The 16,812-nt window shown below is 38.8% G+C and overlaps 1 protein-coding gene across 2 annotated transcripts; it reads left to right on the top strand.

The window, feature by feature from the left end:
• The first annotated feature begins 11,717 nt into the window (after positions 1–11,717).
• On the top strand, positions 11,718–16,610 carry LOC131155568 (LRR receptor-like serine/threonine-protein kinase RGI2). Of its 2 annotated transcripts, XM_058108790.1 has the most exons (3): positions 11,718–11,929; positions 12,134–15,563; positions 15,846–16,610. In XM_058108790.1, exons 2-3 carry the CDS (start codon positions 12,611–12,613, stop codon positions 16,361–16,363), a joined length of 3,471 nt encoding a protein of 1,156 aa, XP_057964773.1. In that variant the 5' UTR covers positions 11,718–11,929; positions 12,134–12,610; the 3' UTR covers positions 16,364–16,610. The 2 variants fall into 2 exon arrangements, with proteins under 2 accessions (XP_057964773.1, XP_057964772.1); XM_058108789.1 differs by having other exon boundaries at positions 11,753–15,563.
• Positions 16,611–16,812: the final 202 nt, after the last annotated feature.

Genomic DNA, 16,812 nt, shown 5'->3' with positions numbered 1-16,812 from the left:
CAACGAGGGTATAAGAGGACCTCATCGACGAAGGCAAGATTCGTCGATGAGGAAATACTGAGAGAGATTTTGGGCAGTCTGAATTTCGTCGACGAAGAGTGGGTTTCGTCGAAAAAATTATTAAGGGACTCGTTGACAAGATGATGTGGCTCATCGACGAATCCAACCCTATAAATAGTAAAAAACTCATATTTTTGATGGAAATCTTGCGTAGAAACCCTCTCTCTCTCTCTCTCTCTCTCTCTCTCTCTCTCTCTCTCTCTCTCTCATCCTTCGGTTCTTCCCCCTTCTCTCTTCGATTTCAGGCCGGATTTCTACTGGTTTGAGGATCTGAAGCCACCATAACGCTCCTGGGAAAGTTCTCTACGAGTTTGTCAGAGTGGATCGTCAGTGGGGCTGAGGTGGAAACCATCCCAAATCCAGGGTAAGGCTTTCCACTCAGTATTTGGTTATTTGACAGTTATAGGAAGTGTTATACACGTAGAAATATTGAACTTTAGTTTTGGAAAATGTTGTTTTCAGGGTGTTGAGTTGGGAACCCTGCGGCTACGGGACAGATTTTCTGAGGGGCTTTTCAGGGATCAGGTAAGGGGATAAACTAAACTAGTATTTTATTAAAGATACGTATATTGTTATAGCATTTGATTTCAGGAAATAAATATATTTATATATGATTTATATTTGGGAAAATACTGTTGAAAATGATGGTATGTTTAAATATGCGAAAACCTGTTAGTGTGGCATGAGTAGAAATTGTTATGAAATACTGTATTCTGGGAATGTGTTAATGATGCGAATTTTTATAATGGAAAATCGGCGTATGGGCCGAGATTTTTATATGTTTTTCCGGCGTACGGGTTGTGCTATGTGTATGATTTGCCAGCGTACAGGCTAAGCTATGGATATATTTTGCCGGCGTACGGGCCGTGCTATAGATGTGATTTGCCAGCGTACGGGCTGTGCTATGATATGATTTGCCGGCGTATGGGCTAAGCTATGGTAAAATGTGTAATACCGGCGTACGAGCTGATGATTTTCATGATATACGTAAATATGCAAAATGATATGATTGATTTGATAATTAATGATATGAGATATCCATGTATCACAGTTTTAGTGTATGTTATATGATATCAGAACCTGGTTGGCTTGGTTTAGGTTAGCACTTGCACGGTACCGTTGCTATGTGTCCATGGTCATCATGATCATGTGTGTTAATACCGCTATACGGAGTGGTGTGAAATTGGATGGTTGATGTGGTTTTTAAGAAGTGAGTGAGTGCCCTTGGTGTACGGACCAGGTTTGGCAGACCCATCAAACTTACAGACTATACTTTTGACTTGGCAGTGGTTGGTCAACCATTGACAGGTCCCACCTTTGGGTCACACAACCCAGTCATGTGGGGATAATACATGACAACAGCCATCTAACCTACCAGGAATGTTTTTGTATTATTATTGTATGAGATGATATATGTTTATGAAAATGCAGTATGTTCTGCCATGTTTTGATGATATATATGTTTTCCCAAATTTGACATACTAGTTTACTGAATATGTTTTATACGGTATATGTATAACACGAAATACTCATGTTGCCACACACTGGTATTAGTTTATTTCCCTTACTGAGAGGTGTCTCACCCTCAAAATTTTATAAACTTTTTAGGAGCCCCAGATAGGAAAGCGGGAAAAGCCCTGCTGATCTAGTGCTGTTTGTTTGCCCTCTTTGAAGGGTAAGTTTTAGTAAGGATAGTTGAATTTTGTGGGAAATGTCTCTAGATTTTGTTTTTGGGATGTATATACTGAAATACAGTGGATATAGTGACTCTAGTATTTATGGAAATGTGATGGATGTTTTCTTCTTTATAATATTATGATTGTATGTTTCCTGCTGCTTAGGCTTCTATTATGTGTTTTGATGTATCCCTAGTACCCATGGGTTTAGGTGGATTATGATCTGCTGAGCTAGGATTTGTGATATTGATTTTATTTATTGTAAAAAAAAAAGAAATATGGAAATTAAGCAAGTCGTCACACACACCCTTCGACTCGAAGTCGAACTATGGTGGTATTTCACACCCTTCGGTAAAAATCGATAATCTGGTGATATCTCACACCCTTCGGAAAACGCTGACAGTCTGGTGATATTTCACACCCTTCGGCAAATGCCGGTGCCCTCAGTAACCTGGCATAGCCTCAGCCATCAACATTGAACCGGTGCAGATTTGGTGTTTTCTCACCTTTTGGCAAAAGCCGGACGATCTAGTGGTATTGCGCACTCTTCGGCAAAAGCCGGATTTCAAAACTTGAAACAATTAGGAACCCCATTCCTATTTCGTCTTATCAAAACACAACACATGCATGCTCATATAACCAAACCAACCACACCCATTTGGTAATCTAAAATCATAATTTTCCAAACATATACAGTTTAAACAAGTCAAGGCACGACCATTCCCTATAACAAAATATATATCACAATATGTCTACGGTTTTCCAACAAAACCAGAGATGCAGCCCGTCGCCCCCTTTTCCCAAAACTGTAACATGAAAAACCAATAATTTTAGTCGTTAAACAACAACAACAACAAAACCAAGCCTTAGTCCCACTAAGTGGGGTCGGCTATATGAATCCTTTTCCGCCAATTTATGCGATCATGGACCATTTCTTTTGATAGATTCAAATATATTAAATCCTTATTCACTATCTCCTCCCAAGTCATTTTAGGTCTACCCCTACCCCTTCTACTGCCCCCCACAGTAACTAAGTCACTCTTCCTCACAGGTGCACTATAAGGCCTACATTGCAAGTGTCCATAATTTTACTCGTTAGATTCCTTAAAATGAGTAACCAAAATGCACACAGGACCGTGAACCACAGTTTCACCGAGTCCGATTTCAAAAATAACCGACATAACTGAATCTCCCAAATGGTCAATCCCGAACTCTATGACCCTAAATAGTTAACCGAGTTCCAAAACCTACAAACCACAGTACATAATATACTCACAATTCCGTTACCTACAAGACTATCGAATTAGAATGACAAACCGAGCCTTACCTTGATTTTGAACCAAAACTCAAAAACGCCCGAAACGAAGATCCGATCTGTAAATCTTGTAGATAATTCTTCCCTGATCCTCGTGGTAACGTCAGATCTACAATTCTAGCAACATACGATGAAGAAATCTAGAGAGAAAGAGAGAGTATGTTGAGTTCCCAGAGAGATAGAGAGAGGATTTGATGTTTCTTAGTTGAGATGTAATGAAAATGGATATTTATAACCCTTTGACTCAGACGTCCTCGTCGACGAATGGCTTCTTCGTCGATGAGCCCATGTAGATAGCTCGTCGACGAAACGGTGGCCTCGTCGACGAGCCTGAGATTTTCGGTTTCTTGAAACCCCTTAGATTCTTCTCGTCAACGAGCCCCTGCATTTCATCACCGAGCAATGCAAAGCCTTCGTCAATGAACTCTGGCTTCGTCGATGAAGTCTGCTCAATTTACTATTCTACCCTTCTCTTAATTAATTAAATCCATATGTCACAGTTCGGGTTCTTACAGTCAAGGAGCTACTTTCCTTTCTCAAACTCATTAATTATTATATCAAGTTCATGGAGTGGTACTCGAGGAGGACTACCTTGTTAAATGAATTGCTAAAAAAAAAATATCATTGTGGGAACTAAATGAAAGAGTACTAAGGAGAATTTAACAACTTGAATAAAGCAATGTTGCAAGTTCTAATACTTGGCTTTTTAAAAAAATCATGAAGCCCTTCAAAGTATAGAAAGATGCATTAGACTATGCCCATCGTGGAGTCTTTTTATAAGATAGGCATCTTGTTGCATACAAAAGTCATAAGCTTAATGAAACTGAGCGAAAGTATATAGCTCGAGAGAAGGATATACTAATGGTGATTTTATTGTGTATGTGTGTGGTGGTGTTATGGACTAAGCACTACACACCTTATAAAGGGCCATACAACATTAGTTATAACACTATTGCTTAACTAGTTAACCAAAAGCATACTACCATATCACGACTTGGACAAATTCTCATTCATCGAATACAAAGTTAAGCGGAAGTAATAAAAAAGTAAAAAATTAGATAAGAGTCATGCAATAAATTGTAAAACAACATCATTTGTTCTTGACAGCTTTAAGGCAATGTGTGTTTAGCTATTGACGCAAATAGGTTAAATATGTTTACAAAATCTAGTGAGTTTTATAATAATTAATGAATGCTCACCCCCTCTTCAAGATCTTTCTAAGTCATTCTAACTCTTGCACCAAAAGACATAAAACTAGTTGGGGAGTCATATTCCCATTTACACTAAGGCATTATCACATTCAATGAATAAAACCTACATTATTATTTACATGATGGTTACCCATCCTATATACAAAAAACAAGCAGTAATAGACAAATATAATGTCCTAAACATGCTTGTCTCATGACATTCTCCCCCACTTATGTGGTTAGCATCCTTGTAGACTTTGACGCTAAGTACTTTTCAACTCTTTCCAGGAATGGTTCCATGTCATCTACTAACATCTAAATGATTTGTTTTTATCCAAAGCCTTTCCACTTCATTAGAATTTGTGTCACTTCTTCCTTCATTATATTAACTCTTTGTCTAGAAGGATGACTTCAACATCTCTTCTGTCAGGTTACAATGTCTTTAGTGGTGCTCTGGTTAACTGACTTCTGCTTCAATCTTCACTGTCAATGATGAATGCAACTTGAGGTAGCTGACATGAAACACAAGATGCACCTTCATCCAAGCTGGAGGATCAATCTTTTAGGCCTTCTAAACTTTAACAAAGATAAGGACTACTCCTTCATATTTGCAAAGTACTCTCCTATCTTAACCTCGTAGTGACTTAATCTATTTTCATGAAGATTAACAAGCACAAAGTCATCCATGTCAAAGCATAATGCTCTTTTCCTTTGATTTTCCCACTTCTTCATCCACTTGAAAGCTTTCTCGTTGTAAGATCTGATGATATCCACATCTTTTCTCCATTCTTTGGTAAAGATGTATGCTCTTGGATTCTTTCCTCTATACATTATACAATGTAATAGCGATTGTTGTCTTGTTACAATCTCAAAAGGACTTTTTTTGTTTGTTGAGCCTTTTGAGCATTGAAACAAAATTAAGACAAATTGAGTAGCTATACCTAATTCTTCTGCTTGGTGGTGTAAAAATGATGCAAGTACTGTTCTAGTTGTCCATTGAAATCGCTCCATTTATCCATCTATTTGCGAGTTTTAGCTCGAAAAGATGTCAAGTTGTGAACCAAGAATTTTGAAAAATTCTATCTAGAAGTTCCATGTTTATGTCTTGGTCTTTGACACTATCTTAGGGACACCACAATACTTCACTATATTTTTGAAAAACAAGTGGGTTGATTCCTTTACCAAATAATACTTCGATACAACAATGAAATTTTTGAATTAACGCCCATCTATAACCACAAGTATAAACCTTACATCTCAAACTCTAGGCAGGTTGGTGGTGAATTCAAGTGAGGCACTCTCCCATAGTCTCATTGCTGTGAAAGGGTGGTATTTACATCAACTTGATGTCAATAATGCTTTTCTTCATGGAGAGTTAGTTGTGGATGTGTATATGTCTCTTCCACCAGGTTTTCATAGCAAGGGGGAGCATCTTGTTTGCAAATTGAGTAAAAGCCTATATGGACTTAAGCAGGCCTCCAGACAGTTGTTTGAGAAATTTTCTACCACAATTTTGCAGATGGGTTTTATCCAATCAAGGTCTAATTATTCTTTGTTTACCCACACATCTGGTTGTTCTTTCAAAGTGTTGCTGGTCTATGTAGATGACATATTGATTACTGGTAACAATCCTTCTTGTGTTGAACATTTGAAGCAAGTACTTGATGCCAAGTTTGGTTTGAAAGATCTGGGATCACTAAGATACTTTCTAGGACTTGAAGTAGCTAGAACTAATGAAGGGATTAACTTAAACTAGAGAACATATGCATTAGAAATTTTAAAAGATACAGGTTTCATTGGTAGTAAACCTGTTAAATTTCCTATGGAACAAAACTTGAAGTTGTCCAAGCATGAAGGAAAATTACTTGCAAATCTAGCTCAGTATAGAAGGCTAATTGGTAGATTACTATACTTAACTTTAACTTAACTAGATATTACCTATGATGTGCATAGGTTAAGCCAATTTGAATCACAACCCAGGGAGCCTCATCAAGTTGCAGTAAATAGATTACTTAAGTATATTAAAGGTTCTCCAGGCAAAGGACTTTCCTTTCCAAGTAAGTTAGAGCTTCATATTAAGTCCTTTTGTGATGCAGACTGGGCTAGTTGCCCATATACAAAAAGATCAATAATTGGTTATGTTGTTTACTTGGGTGAATCATTGATTTCTTGAAAATCAAAGAAGCAAGGAGTTATTTCAAGGTCCTCGGCAGAAGCTGAGTACAAGGCTATGGCAAGTGTAACTTGTGAGATCACATGGGTGTTACAATTGCTTAAAGACTTGAAGATTGAGCATCCTAAGCCAGCCTTGCTATTTTGTGACAATCAAGTAGCTTTACACATAACTGTAAATCCCGTTTTTCATGAAAGAACAAAACACATTGAAGTGGATTGTCATTTAGTAAGAGATAAGATTATGGAAGGCATGATTAAAACTTTTCATATTGCAACAAACTCTTAGGTGGCTGATATATTCACCAAGGCATTAGGCTTCTCTTCTTTTTCAAGGTTATTAGAAAGATTGGGATTAAAGGATATTTTTGTTCCAAGGCAAAGCAAATCAGTTTCTTCAGTGCAAGTCACAAAGATCAAGGATTGTGACTTGAGGGGGAGTGTTGATCTCAGGATAATAGAATAGGAACAACACCAACAGAATGGAGTTTCAGAGCAGCTGCAGTAGTTGTATCTCACATGCAGAGTAGTAGCAGCAGTTGAACTTCAGTTGGAAAATTAACAACTTGTAGTTGTATTTAGTTGATAATTCAGTTAGTAGTTTTAGTTGATTTGTTTTAAGTTGTTAAAATTAGTTATGGATTGCTATATATATTTCACTCTGATGTAAACTTTAGATTATTGAATAAGATTTGAAACTTTAATTCAATTTTAACATAGCTTGAGATTTCTTACAATAAGAACTTTTTCAAATAATTTTTTTTAAAAAAATTATTTTTTCAAAAAATATTTATTTTCTTTTTAAAAAAAGTATTTTGAAAAAGTACTTTTAATACTTTTAAAAATAAATACTTATTTAAGTGTAAATCAAATACTAAGTACTTATCAAAAGTTCTTTTTTGAGAAAGTACTTGTTTTTTTAAGGCGTTCCAATGGGAGCTTAATATGTGTTAGTCCTAACACTCAAATTTTGATTGTACTATATTTTGATCCTTTTTAGGATTATTTTGAGCCATTGATGATTTTCAGCGAAATTTTTTTATTTTTTATTTCTCTAGCAGAGATTGGGAAGAGATTAGGGGGGGGGGGGGTTAGTTATTTCATGTTAACATTTTTTTTAATTGTTAAATTTGGTTTTGGCTTTTGTTTGTTTAGGTACTATATGATGCCTTCGTGGTTCTGTTTGTTTTATGTTTGATAGGATTTGAGTTTTATTGATGGGTTTAGTCTTTGATGTAATTAACTATAAGGGAGTTTGTCTAATTTCTTAAAATAGTATAATTTATAAAAATCCATAAATATACACACACACACACACACACACACACACACACACACACACACACACACACACACACATATATATATATATATATATATATATATATATATATCTAATGCAAAGCCAAGTGAAATACAAAGTTATTGTTATGTCACAAATAATTGACATTAATCTTTTTTAAGCTTTTCTTTATCTTCCTCAGTTATATGCTTTATTATTCCTTGTATACCTTATTTATCTCCCTTAATTTCTTAATTATGAAAAACAATTTGTTTGATCTTGGAACCAGATCTTATTTATAGCTTCATCATCCACTGCATTGGACAAGACTTTTGTTGCAGCCAAAAATTGAACGACCTTCATGACCCCTGATCATGACCACCTGAAAAGAGATAAATAAACAAGGCTTGGAAGACCTGGGGGTGTACTCCGGGGGATCTCTCTAATGCCTATGTCAGGGATTGACTTAAGAGATTTTTTATTCAACAGTAAAGTAGAGTTTACAATGAGATACCATAGTCTCTTCTTGGAATCCCCATTTATAGTGGTGGATTTTGACCCAAGGGTGATATGCCATTTATTGGCGAATTATGGCGCAAGCAGGAATCGCTCCAGTTGTTATAGCGTTGGCGTAGATTGCTTTGGTTATCATGGAGCTGGCGTCAATTGCTCTGGTTGAGCAGTTGACTTAGGTGGTAACTGCCCTCATCAATGCTAGACTCTAGTCTCCTCTGGACTTATGGTAAGTGATATATTTGAGGTATATCAGTTGCTCCCCTTCAGTTTCAAATTTTTGAAGTTGGCTTCCAAAGTTCAAAAGTTGTCGTTGTTGTTGTTGTTGTTTTTTTTTTGTCGAGCAGCTCTTCTTGAGGCATTTTGGGCTGCTTGTGGTTTAATAAGTCATGCTCTTCTTTTTTGCCATTTTTGGCCTAATGAGTTGTGCTCATATTTTGGGCCATTTCTGGGCCTCACGAGCATTGCTTGTCAGTTGGGCTGATTCTTCTTTGCCTAATGAGTTGTGCTCATTTTTTGGACAGTCTTCTAGCCTCACTAGCGTTGCTCGTCAGTTGAGCCGATTCTTCTTTGCTTAATGAGTTGTGCTCATTTTTTGGGCAGTCTTCTGGCCTCACGAGCGTTGCTTGTTAGTTGGGCCGACTTTTCCTTGCTTAATAAGTTGTGCTCATTTTTTGGGCGGTCTTTTGGTCTCACAAGCGTTGCTCATCAGTTAGGCCGATTCTTCTTTGCCTAATAAGCTGTGCTTATTTTTTGGGGCAGTCTTCTGGTTTCACGAGCGTTGTTTATCAGTTGGGCCGATTCTTCCTTACCTAATGAACTGTGCTCATTTTTTTGGGCAGTCTTCTAGCCTCATGAGCATTGCTCGTCAGTTGGGCCAATTCTTCCTTGCCTAATGAGCTGTGCTTATTTTTTGGGCTATATCATTAGTAACATTTTGGTAATTTTTGATGTTGGGATTTTTGTTCAATTCAATAGGTTCTTGTAGTTTTGATTTCATTGGGGTTAAAGACGTGAGTTTTGGTATTTTCAATATCAGTTTGAATTTGAAATCGGTTCGGGATGAATTTGTTTCAAAGGGTTTGAACGTGTATGCACCAAGTGTACGATCATTTGCGGCAAAGGGAACTGTAGGTGAGCGTGCAGTGTTATAGATTTCGCAGACTATTTTCGTGTCGTCTGTGTTATCTGTGGGGTCTATAAACTTAGATTATTCAATTGTATCCCAACTGATTCGTGAGTCCCATGTTGGATTTTTTGGACATGGGGTTGTGAGTGCAGTGGCAAATTGAAGCTTGAGATTGAGATCTACAAGATGTCTACCATTGATGACGATGATTTTGTTACTATTTATTTTGATTATGGTGTGGATTGTTCAGTTGATTGGGCTTTAGGTGCTTGATATAATGTCACTAAGGAGTTCGGTTTTGCTGCTTGGGGTTTTGCCGATTGTAGTTGCTACAATTGTGCAATTTCAATGTGCGTTGCAATTTCAACTCAAATTTCTAATTGCAATTTCAAATTCACTATTCAGAGCACTGTTCAACGCACATGAATGTGCAAGAGTCATTATTGCCAACCTCATGGTGCATTCGGCCAACCCATTGGAATTTCAAAACTTGACTTTGTTTATTTGACCGACAGTGCAACTGTCATGATCCGACTATGCATTTGTTGCATAAGTCATTGTTGAATTATTTAAATAACTTGAACATCCTATTCATTATTAATAGCCATTAAGGAGGAGCTCATCAAGCGTTGAAACTGTGACATCTATTTTTTTTTTTTGTTTTTTTTAGAATTATTATTGTATGATGGAGAAAAAATCATACATTGAGAATAGGCACGTTGGCTACATAAATCTTGCGCATAGAAACATCAATTGTAGTTAGATTCGCAATAGATCTAGAATTTCCCAATTTCACAAGCTAGGTCCCGGTTATTCATCCGTCAATTTTCTTACTTGGCTTCTTCAATGCGAGTAAAGTGCCATTGACGTGCTTGAACGTAATAAACCCGTACCTTTTACTTTTCCTGGTGACCTTGCCAAGGATCGTGACGGCTTCTTCGAGGTCACCATAGGTGGAGAAGAGATTGCGGAGGTTCTTGATGGTAGTGTCCCATCCAAGGCCGCGAATGAAGAGTTTGTGCTGTGTAGGGTCCTGATCGGTGATGGATCGGACGACATTGAGTACATCTAGGTGTTGGATGGCGGCATTTCGGACGATCTCAATCGAGCCAATGCATCTATCTTCAATTATTTGATGTAGTTATGATCAAGAATTAAAAGAGAAAACCTTTCAAGAAGTTCCCACAAACGGCGTCAACTGTTGCAGTAAAAAATTAAATGACCTTCACGATCCCTGATCACAACCACCCGGACTTGGTGTGTACTCCGGGGGTTCTCTCCGATGCCTAAGTCAGGGATTGACTTGAGAGATTTTTTATGTAACAGTTAAGTAGAGTTTAGAATAAGATATTTTAGCTTATTCTCTGAATCCCCATTTATAGTGATGGGGTTTGACCCGAGGGTGATATGCCATTTATTGGCGAATTATGTCGCAAGCGTGAATCACTCCGATTATTATTGCGTTGGCGTAGATTGCTCTAGTCATCATGGAGCTAGCGTCAATTGCTCTGACTGAGCAGTTGACTTAGGTGGTAACTGCCCTAATCAATGTTGGACTCTAATCTCTTTTGAACTTATGATAAGTGATATATTTGAGGTATATCAACTTTCTTTGTAACAGTCCTATATTCAGCTGTTGCATTCACACTGTCTTGGTGAGGATATGAATTGAAAAGGGAAAAACAAATAAACTGTTTCAATCAATTTTTCTGCACTACGACGCTTGGGCTTGACCTGTGTGTCAACCCATAGACTGATGAGCAAAACTGGGTCTATTAGTACCCCGTAAAAAGAAAAAGGAGAAAGAGAGAGCATCTCTCTCTCTCTCTCTCTCTCTCTCTCTCTCTCTGGTATAATCAGTCAAAAAACTAAAGCTGGTTGTGTTTATGTAATTAGTTTGTTGATTTTGAGGCAGGGAACCTCTAGGCCCATTCATTCAAGTTATTTCATAGTCCCATCACGTGCCAAGTATAGGGAACTGGAGCCAACTACAAAGCAAGTTAGGATCAGCCAACACAGTAAATAAATGTAATTGTACCAGTCTAGAACTTTAAAATTATACATGTCACTTATATGGATTAATGGCTCTCTCTCTCTCTCTCTCTCTCTCTCTCTCTCTCTCTCTCTCTGTACATAATTATATAACTGACGCAGAAGTCAATATGACCATAAAATAACAGCATAGACGGCATAGTTTATGTAAAAGCAGAGAGTGGACAGTGCAAATGGATATGGGTGGAATGCCAAAAGAAACCCTCATTTACGTAAGGCTGAAGGATGGGCTCATGAGGACACAAGTGTCACGACACTAGGAAGCTAGTGTACTGGCCTTTAGAGGATTCCCTCATTCTGATTATTCAGTCCATTTGAATGCCCAAATGGAAAATAAAACCTGGAAAAGGAGGACTGTTCTTGTTCTTGGTGGTGAGTTTTTAGTTAAACCCAATTGTAAATCCACTACGATCCTCATATAATTAAATTTTGCTGATGAAAAAAGAAACCCCAGAAATGAGAAGTGAAGACTCCACCTTTATTTTTCTTCTGTCCAACATTTTCTTGGCGACCAAGTATGGCATAAAGAGATGTAATTTCGTAAGTATTTCTACCAATTAAAAAAAAAAAAACTGGCTTCATTATTTATTTTCTTCAATTTTTGGGAAGGAGTTCAACTGCAAAGCAATTATAATAGAAATTAAATGAATGGGAAAATCCATTTCCCATATTCTATAATTCTGTGGAAGACATTACACCTTCTGAGCATTTGTTAGGTTGAGAAACTCTCAATGGCATTTGCAGGTTTCTTGTAAAATTGGAGAAAATTTCCCACTTCCAAGATGTGTGCTTTCCTTCCTAGAAAAAAAAGAATTGCAGGTGATTTGAGTACCTTTGACAGTCATGGCTCAATTATAAACAAAATAAGAGATGCTCATACTGTCGCTATATTGAGGAAAACAAGGCAGAAACACATGGTGTATCAGTTCAGTGGCGTGAGCAATACATAATAACAACACTCCTTCAAATAAAATAGAAGAAAAGAGGCGGCACGGGGCAGAACACCGAGGTGAAGGAGAGCTGGTGGAGCTGATGTGGTTGACGACTTGAAATTTGTTTTCCTGTTTCTTTACATCTTATTTTCTTGATTGCCTACAAAGCTATTGTCGCGGTAAGCTAGTAGTGGACTGATTGCAGGAGCAGCACCATTGGACTTAGTTCAAGAAAAGAATACAGAGAGAGAGAGAGAGAGAGAGAGAGAGAGAGAGAGAGAGAGAGCCAATGCAAATACCCAGAACAGAGGTTTGGAAATTGAGGCAAACGCCAATGCCGATGCCGAGACAATCCATCGACTCTCGCAAGCACAGTCACCACCACAATTTTCTCCTCTTCCTCCTCCTCACACTTGTACCACATGTTGCTTCAGCTGCAAATGATGAAGTTGTGACATTACACTCATGGCTTAACAGCTTCCCTTCACCCTCTCCAGCTTTCGCAAACTGGAACCGGCTTGACCCAAACCCTTGTAACTGGTCGTACATCACTTGCTCTTCAGAAAACTTCGTCACCCAAATCAATATCCAGTCTATTGAACTTGCTCTTTCTTTTCCTTCCAATCTTCCATCCCTCCGTTACCTTCAAGAGCTCATCATTTCCAATGCTAACCTCACTGGAATGATCCCTTCAGAGATTGGGGACTGCACTGCACTAACAGTACTTGATGTCAGCTCAAATAGTCTTGTTGGCAGCGTTCCTGCAAGTCTCGGGAAGCTCCGGAACCTCCAGGTCCTCATCTTAAACTCCAATCAGCTTACTGGGACTATTCCAGCAGAGCTCGGAGGCTGCATAAACCTCAAAAATCTCTTCCTTTTTGATAATCATTTTAGTGGGATTTTCCCTGCTCAGTTAGGCAAACTGTCAAAGTTGGAAGTAATACGCGCCGGAGGCAACAAGGACATCACTGGAAAAATCCCTGCAGAGCTTGGAGACTGCCAGAATTTGAAGGTGCTAGGTCTTGCTGATACTAAGATTTCCGGCTCAATACCGTCTTCACTGGGTAGACTAAGCAAGCTGCAGACACTGTCAGTTTATACTACAATGTTGTCTGGTGTGATACCTCCAGATTTAGGCAACTGTTCAGAGCTAGTCAACATGTTTCTGTATGAGAACAGTCTCTCAGGCGCGCTTCCGCCGGAGCTCGGTTGCCTTTTGAAGCTTGAGAAGATGTTATTGTGGGAAAACAATCTTGTCGGGACTATTCCAGAGGAAATAGGGAACTGCAGAAGCTTGAAGATTATTGACCTCTCCTTGAATTCCTTCGCTGGTGGCATCCCTCGGTCTTTTGGGAACCTTTCAAAGCTTGAAGCTTTGATGATTAGTAACAACAACATCTCTGGTTCAATCCCTGCAGCGCTTTCAAATGCAACGAAACTTGTACAACTACAAGTGGATACTAATCAGATTTCAGGTTCAATTCCCGAGGAGCTCGGGGTGTTGACAGAACTCAATGTCTTCTATGCCTGGCAGAACAAACTTGAAGGAAGCATTCCTTCAACATTGGGAAATTGTCGCAGCCTCCAAGCTGTAGATTTGTCACACAATTCTCTCAGTGGAAGCATACCACCTGGCCTATTTCAGCTTCAAAATCTCACAAAGCTTCTCTTGATTTCTAATGACATTTCGGGTTCAATCCCACGGGAAATAGGTAAGTGCAGCTCTCTGATTCGTCTCCGGCTTGTAGATAACAGAATCAGTGGAGAAATTCCAAAAGAAATTGGATTTCTGAATAATCTCAGTTTTCTTGACCTTTCCCAAAATCGTCTTGTTGGATCAGTGCCAGATGAGATTGGCAACTGCACTGGATTGCAGATGTTAAACCTAAGTAACAATACACTTGGAGGCACTTTGCCCAGCACCATGTCTTCCATCACTGGGCTTGAGGTATTGGATGTATCAGAAAACCAGTTTGTTGGTCAGATTCCGGGAAGTTTTGGTCATTTATCGTCTCTTAACAGGCTCATACTAAGCAGGAACTCCTTCTCGGGGTCAATCCCCCCATTGCTCGGCCACTGTTCTAGTCTTCAATTGCTTGATCTTAGTAGCAACATGCTATCTGGAAGCATTCCCAAGGAGCTGTTTGAGATTGAATCACTAGATATTGCTCTTAATTTGAGTTGGAATGGACTAACTGGCACAATCCCACCTGAAATTTCAGCATTGAGCAAGTTATCTGTACTGGATGTTTCACACAATATGCTTGGAGGTGATTTGATGCCTCTTTCCGGCCTTGAAAATCTCGTGTCCTTGAACATTTCACACAACAATTTTACTGGTTATCTTCCGGACAACAAGTTCTTTCGAGAGTTACCAGCACCAGAATTGGAAGGCAACCGAGGGTTGTGTTCTTCAAGTCGCAATTCATGTTTCCTCAGTAATGCTACGAGTTTGGGAATATCGGGCAGCAGTGATTTGAGATGGTCCAGGAGACTTATAGCAGCAATTGTGGCACTGATTACTGTTACGGTGGCAATGGCAATTATTGGTATAGTAGCGGTTTTTCGAACAAGGAAGGCAATTGGAGATGATAATGATTCTGAATTGGGAGGAGATGCTTCACCTTGGCAATTCACTCCATTCCAGAAGCTGAATTTCTCAGTTGAGCAAGTTGTAAAATGCCTAGTGGAACCCAATGTGATTGGAAAGGGATGTTCAGGAATCGTATATTGTGCAGAAATGGAAAATGGCGAAGTCATTGCAGTGAAGAAACTTTGGCCAACGACAATGGCTGCAGGGTATGCCTGCAAATATGAACAGTTTGGTGTCAGCTATGGGGTTCGTGATTCTTTCTCGGCTGAGGTGAAAACTCTTGGCTCAATCCGTCACAAGAACATTGTTAGGTTCTTGGGTTGCTGTTGGAATCGAAACACGAGATTGCTTATGTATGATTACATGCCCAATGGAAGCTTGGGCGGTCTCCTGCATGAGCGGGGCAGCATTTGTTTAGAGTGGGACTTGAGGTATCGAATAATATTGGGGGCAGCTGAAGGTTTGGCCTACTTACACCATGATTGTGTTCCTCCCATTGTTCACAGGGACATCAAGGCCAACAATATTCTCATCGGCCTTGAATTTGAGCCTTATATAGCAGATTTTGGGCTTGCCAAACTTGTTGATGATGGAGATTTTGCTCGATCTTCCAACACTGTTGCTGGTTCCTACGGTTACATTGCTCCTGGTAGGTAGCCCTCCTAACCAAATTCCAGTCTTCAACTAACATTCGTAAACTTTCATAGTAGAATTTTCTTATTAATGGGAGGATTTTTAAGCCATGACCAACATTTTTTCACACAATTTTCAATTCAAGAATGAGCATGTACACTAATCCAATATAGCCTATATAATACTGCACTATAAATGATTCCTAATTATCAGTGACGAATAACTATGTGGCCGGAAGCTATGTTTTTTGTACCCTTCATCCACCCATTGTGATTTTCATGTTGGTTATGGTTTGCAGAGTATGGATACATGATGAAGATCACTGAGAAGAGTGACGTATATAGCTACGGTGTTGTGGTGTTAGAAGTGCTAACAGGAAAGCAACCAATTGATCCAACCATACCAGATGGGCTGCACATTGTAGACTGGGTAAGGCAAAGGAGAGGTGGGATTGAGGTGCTAGACCCCAGCTTGCGGGCTCGGCCAGAATCTGAAATTGAGGAGATGATGCAGACCCTAGGTGTGGCTCTGCTCTGTGTTAATCCTTCACCAGAGGAGAGGCCAACCATGAAGGATGTGGCAGCAATGCTCAAGGAAATTAGCCACGAGCGAGAGGAGTGCGTTAAAGTTGACATGCTTCTCAAAGGCTTGCCGGAAACTGGCCAAGAAGAAAATAATAATTCTGTTGGAGGTCCATCAACAGGGATGCAATGCTCACACCCACAAACCAACGATACAAGCTTTTCTGCATCTTCACTGCTGTACTCTTCATCTGCCAATGCCCAAATGGCTTTCAAATCTTCATTCAAGCACTAAAGCAGTTAAAAGTTCCAAAACTTTGGTTTCCATGTAACTAGGAGTTTAAATTTGATAGTTGTAGTTGCACTTGTACTTGGTAGAAAAACTTATGGAACTGGCCATTCCTGTTCTAGTTTATCAGTAGACTTGGGTGGTTAATGCTGTGATCTGGCATCATGATTAATTCCAAGTCTGATAATTTTATTTTACCTTATCCTATTGTCAATGAAATGACAAATTCTTTATTGGTCTTTGATGACCATGCTAGTCGAAGGATTGAAGCCTCGTGCAAAACCATTATAACTTAGAAGCTCAGTCATGTAGCCAAAACTATATAACGGTGGAAATAGAAACTGAATACACAATATTCTACAAACTTTGCTTTTATGATGAATTATATATATAGTGTGTGTGTGTGTGTGTATGTATAGGTGTTTTATAAATATCCTATATTGTGAACAAACAAT

This window comes from Malania oleifera, chromosome 5 (genome assembly GCF_029873635.1).
Source record: "Malania oleifera isolate guangnan ecotype guangnan chromosome 5, ASM2987363v1, whole genome shotgun sequence".
NCBI lineage: Eukaryota > Viridiplantae > Streptophyta > Magnoliopsida > Santalales > Ximeniaceae > Malania > Malania oleifera.
Note: the sequence above shows the minus strand (reverse complement) of the source record. Positions and strands in the feature narration are given on the sequence as shown.